At 45.0% G+C, this 6,126-nt stretch overlaps 1 protein-coding gene across 1 annotated transcript in view; it reads left to right on the top strand.

Moving 5' to 3' along the window:
* Positions 1 to 2,109: 2,109 nt before the first annotated feature.
* T265_03658 (hypothetical protein) overlaps positions 2,110 to 6,126 on the top strand; it is a gene marked incomplete at both ends in the record, with an annotated part of 6,691 nt that continues 2,674 nt past the window's right edge. The window contains 2 exons of the mRNA XM_009168200.1: positions 2,110 to 2,260; positions 4,255 to 4,325. Coding sequence (XP_009166464.1) covers positions 2,110 to 2,260; positions 4,255 to 4,325 — 222 coding nt within the window. The remainder of the gene's footprint in view (positions 2,261 to 4,254; positions 4,326 to 6,126) is intronic.

Raw genomic sequence — 6,126 nt, 5'->3', positions numbered from 1 at the left:
CCAACGTAAATTGAGCGTTTCATCGACCAAAGAATGAGTAACAAGCACCTGTTCCTGAGGATGGCTGAGAAATTACAATGTTCGTAGGATTTATTCACTGCGGTGTTGTTCATTTGCTTAGCTTTGCCTCCTGCAATTATTATTCTGGTAATCCAAGACCAAAATATGTCTATGAAACATTCGCAGAGCAGTGCATTAGCTGAGTAGAGTACGTACCACCGTTATGAAATCATGCTGGGATTGTGTTCGTAGGGCCGCTGGAAAGTCCACGACTGTTTTCGCCCTTCCTATTCGGATCCATCAGGCGGATGCAGCTCCCACCAACCTTGTGTTCTACTCAAGTTGCACGAAACCGTACACCAATTTGGTTTCTACGGGAGATTCATCTAAAACCCAGCTGAATCTCTCGTTTGTGATGTTTCCAGGCAAGTGAATATGCTGCACCAGGTGCAGTATTTCAGATATCGTAGTGTGCTGTCGTCCATCGGTTTATACATTTGTCATAGGGTTGCTGACCGGTTTCGCCCTTCCCGGAGTTCACCGAGTAGACGCAGTTCCCTGTTACGGCACATTTAGTTGAAGCACACCACCAAAAACGAGAGATTCAGCTGAATATCAGATGAGTCTTTCGTCCAAACCAACTTCTTACTAGAATGAAAGTTTCTGTCGAAACATACGCACTGGCATTCAGTTCACCTCCATTCAAATTACCGATGAATTGCCACACCGTCTGACTGATTCGGAGAGGAACACAATAAAACTGGTCGAAAGACTGGTCAATACAGATTTGACCGAGTAACAAGCTTGACACGAAACAAAACACAACACGAGTCAGTAGTATGTAACGGGTATCGTCAGGCACGAACGTGGCTGACGTCGGAAACATGTCAAATCGGTAACGCATCGGTTAAAGTAGGTCACTATCGTGGTGGGTAATACTAGCTAGCTAGCTAGCCGTGAGTCCTGGGTGCTAGCAATGTTGTGGAATATAGGTAGCTCGGGTGCGCTGCTTGGTTGTTGGTCTGTTCGCCGAGCTTGGCAGTTGGATTGCAAACGTTTCATCACCAATCGAGATGACATCGTCAGTGCAGGGTTGAGTGGGTGAATTCCTCCTCTGGCTGTGATTATATAGCTTCTAAACAGTATCTGGTAGTTCTGGAGACGGTCGTCGTGTAGTTTGATTGGTCTCATGTGAATATCACGTGGTCTCAATCTCCTATGTCTGATTGGTTCGTTGGGTGCATTCAATTCGGCGGTTCTGTATGTGGTTGTCATGCTGTGATTCGGTCGTTTCCTTCTTGCTTTGTGGGGTGGGTTTTGTTCATTTGATTGGCCTTCTGTTTTCGTGTTTGTCTTCCTTTGACCCAATTAGTCCGTTGGTTGCCGTTAGGGGTCTTAGCTCCGAGTCCCGTAAATGTGTGGTTCTTTCGCTCGTAACGGCTGATAGACTGGGTCAATGTCAGTCGTTACGAGCGAAAGAACCACACAGTCACGGGACTCGGAGCTAAGACCCCTAACGGCAACCAACGGACTAATTGGGTCAAAGGAAGACAAACACGAAAACAGAAGGCCAATCAAATGAACAAAACCCACCCCACAAAGCAAGAAGGAAACGACCGAATCACAGCATGACAACCACATACAGAACCGCCGAATTGAATGCACCCAACGAACCAATCAGACATAGGAGATTGAGACCACGTGATATTCACATGAGACCAATCAAACTACACGACGACCGTCTCCAGAACTACCAGATACTGTTTAGAAGCTATATAATCACAGCCAGAGGAGGAATTCACCCACTCAACCCTGCACTGACGATGTCACCTCGATTGGTGATGAAACGTTTGCAATCCAACTGCCAAGCTCGGCGAACAGACCAATAACCAAACAGTCCTGGGTGCATCCAATGACGTGGCCACTAGGGCACTCTAGCCACAGGCATCATGTCAACTGTTCATTTGTCCGTTTGAGTGGTGAACCAGCTGGACATCCTGATGACCTTACAACCACCCTGCCCAGCTCACCCTCCGGTTCACACTGGATGTACATGCGGCTAAACTCAAACCATATGTGAGATTACCCATTGCATGCTGCGGGTCCTCTATGACAGGCCAATCCGGGAACAGATGCCAGCTCACCGTAGACCGCAGAACTAGTCAATGTGATCGCAAACGTTTCATCACCAATCGAGCTGACATCAACGCCGCATCCCGGAATAGTGAAGCGGTGCGGCCCATCAGACAGTGGGCGTGGGGTAATGAAGTGAATGTATTTGTACACAACGGACTGATCATCATTCTAGTGTGGTCACGCGATTATGTGACTCTCCAGTTACTGACTAACCAGCCTGTGTTCTCGATAGTTGACATCCATGTGACTCATCCAGTGTGTTCGACGCAGGGGTAGCCCGGAAGCGGACCGGATTCCTGCTTCTTGACATTTTTGTTACAACATTCACCCTCAATTTTATGTTTTGTTTGGGCTGTCTGGACTTTGTATGAAAGGATGTGTAAAAGTGGTCAGATTTGACGTACCGACGGCTGATCGAAGTTGACGTGGAGTATCGCGTTCCCGGGACTTTTCTTGTCTGTTCTGTACCTCTGCTCATCGCTGCTTTGACATTTTCGTGGCTGTCCTGATTTTTGTGTATGGAGATCAAGGATAGTTGATCATGCCTTCGGATGGTCGCGTAAAAAAACTAAGCTGAAATATCTCGCAGACGCCCAATCCACATGTGAGCCCCACTGGTGAACCGCACCACTCCAATACTTACAGATGCACTGGTAATGTCACTTCCACCGGTGGTGAAACGCTTGCAATTAGACCAGCTCAGCCAACGGAAACTTTGGCCACTTCACGCTCCACTAATTCGTCTCATAAATTACTGGCCATAAATTTGTTTTCGGATCTGAGCAGCAAGCTGTTGTTACTTCTTGGCCCCTTCACAAAATCAGGCCATTCTTATGCTGAGTAGCGGTGTTCTGTTCAATTCACCGCACATGGTTAAAAAAACGGATGCAATCTGAACTAGAGTATAGAACTCCTTCGTCGGTCCAGATAACGACCAATCAGCCTTTTTTCAAATTTGCGCGTCTGTCCTCCCTTGTTTGGCTGGCACTGATTGACCGCATTACTCACGTGACAAATGCACGTGACGCACGACATACCCCAGGCGCTAGACCTAGGCGGATACCGCTCCGCACGCTTATAAGATGAGACCGAAATCTGATCAAGTCTAAGGCATATATTTTCCAGTTTTTGGTAGCCTTGACTACTATTCCATGTTTACGATTGGGGAAAGAATTAAAACAGTGTGACTTCTTTGTGTACTGGTTAACGATACGCATCAAAAAGCTGTTAATTTACTAGCTAGTTCCAAGACAGAGTGAAGACCAGATGGAAAGTGGTTCCATGAACATATATCAGAACAAGACGAACCGTTAAGTTACAATGTTTGACCTCTGAAAACCGATTGCGCTGTTCGGGCAGGTTCCTCTACATTCACATGACCCTGAACTGACCTTGAGCAAAGGCGTTTGATTTTTCAGCTCGTAAAAAACCTCTAATCTTACTTTCAAAGTTCACCAACAAGCCGAAGTGTTTCCGGTCGATGTAATGCTACAAGTTTTCCAGCATCGCCACATTTGCTGAAGGCTTGGTCCGCTTGATAAAGCAATGAATTAGGTGGCCGTGGGAAACGATTTACACCAAGGCTTCTAACTTCTCTCGCTCTCGTTTGCCTTAAACTGAAATTCCAGTAATCACACGTCGAAATCGCAGTGGAAATAGAGTCAACACTGATAAAGACGAAGTCAGCATCCATTTTTCCACGAAAAGTGAAATGGAACCGGATATGGGTGCTGCCAGAATTTGCTCATCATCAGCCGCCATTACTGCACCAGCTAAAAACGTTGAACAACGCTTACCCTCTTACATGGTAACCCCTCCTCCCAACGCATATTAAGCGCGCCAAGTTCAAACCGAATGGAGTCCACCGCACGCTAATCGGTACAGAATTGCCAGAATCCTACATTACCTTACCAGGAAGCTAGGAAAATCCAGTGTCAAACTGTACGCCTCCTTTGGTGCAAGTGTGTTAAATGACTCGCCCTAAATGTGTGCACGCATGCCTGGCTTGAGTCTGTTGAGAAAGTTCCAATTCTTCTCCTGAGAAAAACAGTCCGTTATGAGTAGTGTATTGCGTTTATACATGTATGGCGATATCTTGAATATCGTACCATTTGAAAGATGAGGTGGCCTGGTGCAGCACATTCAATTGCCTGAGAACATCACAAACGAGAGATTCAGCTGGGTTTCGGGTGAGTCTCTCGAAAGAACCAAATCAGTTTGCAAATGAGTGTATATTGTATACATACACACACACCAATATCCTTTGGTCATTGTAAAGCAAAATGCTTTTTAGACCAATATAGCCTTGATTTACCTTGATTTACCTTGATTTCACAGTCGTGGGCTGTCAAAGAAAAGAGTTTTCAGCAACCTTATGAGTGGTGTATTACGTCCAAACTCCAATTCATGTTCCTCCAAAAATTCCTTCACCCCAACCTTAATGTAAACATAAAAGCGAGGTTGACGTAATAGATCAATCTTCAACTGGCCATCCTATGGACAGAGTTCACTCATAGAAACTCACATCAGTCGTTCCCTGCCAGATCTATGTTAGATCTTCCAGCTCTAGGGAGGCCTCAACATCACATCCACAGACAATGCAAGATTGTGTCAACCCCGGCAGACAGATTTCACAAACAGTTTATGTCCTAAGCACACATGAGATAAAGTCGCACTTCACTAGGGAACTCTGTTTCACTGAAATGAGCTTCGTTGACAGCTGATTTGCACACAGCGTCATTTGTTGCATCAGTTCACATCCATTGAGACCTGAAAACTCATGATCACTCTACACGTCTGATCGCTAAAGTTTACCATATAGAGACTGTGGTGTTGGTTTAACCTTTGGACAGATGATAATGCACGCAGATTCATCCTGACCGTCGTACAACCATTTCTAAAACATGGCACGTCAGATTCTTCCTTGCATCTGAAACGAATGAAACTACGCCTGAAACTTGGAGGTGTGAGGAAACATCTGGAGACCCATATGCACAAATTCTGGGACCAAGTCGTCCTAAGGGATAACTCCAGTCACAGGACAGAACTGTTACAGGCCAAACTGTTTTCTCCCTTCACCAACCTGACCCAAAGGTATTAATCGAGGTAAATATGGTTGGGAGATAGGCAGGAACACGATGGTGAACTATTTCTGGAGTGTGCAGCATACTCAGTTGCCTGAAAACATCACAAACGAGAGATTCAGTTGGGTTCCAGGTGAGTCTCTCGAAAAACCAAATTAGTTTGCAAATGAGTGTATATTAGCTAATTTCGTGCAATTTGGTTTTAAGTAGAACATAAGGTTGACGGAAACCCGGACCTGCACCTACTTGCTGAGCCCCGAAAAGGGCGAAACCGGTCATGGGCTGTCGTCGGATTTTCAGCAACTTTATGAGTAGTGCATTACAAAGATAACCAAGAATATTTTTCCGACAAATAAACTCACTAATTTGCATATCAAACTGGTTTCCACAGCTCTGGAAGGGTTTTTAGCGACCTTATGCGTAGTTTTTCACAAAAAAGGTTGTTTTTTAATATTTCGTTTAATAATCGTTTAATAATAGCAGCCTTCTTTGATTGTTTAGCCAAATGAAAAGACATTAGACCGCAGTTTTCCAGATGGCTGAGGTGAACGACCGTACACAGTTCCACCATGTGTGGTAGCTTATATGTGAGGATTAGACAAAATGGTGAGTTGTACACCACCTTTACGAAAGCAATAGTTCAGAAAACACTTGATGTGCCTCATATTGTCCACAAAAAGCGACCAAATCTATGAAAAATTGTGGAATCCACGGTATTCGGTTCCTCGTTCCGTTTTTGCTAGTGACAGACGTTTCCTTGAGGTAATTTCCAACCGCCCGCAAGTTCGGTCCATTTTGGCGTTGTCAGTGTGCCTGAGAAGTGATCACACACTGATGTATTCCAACCATACCACAGTTAATACGGACTTATTGAGGAATTCTTGTTACTATTAATGAGCACTATTCA

This window comes from Opisthorchis viverrini, assembly GCF_000715545.1.
Source record: "Opisthorchis viverrini unplaced genomic scaffold opera_v5_53, whole genome shotgun sequence".
In the NCBI taxonomy this organism is placed as follows: Eukaryota; Metazoa; Platyhelminthes; class Trematoda; order Opisthorchiida; family Opisthorchiidae; genus Opisthorchis; species Opisthorchis viverrini.
The sequence above is the reverse complement of the archived record's forward strand: the minus strand, read 5'-3'. Positions and strand labels throughout refer to the sequence as shown.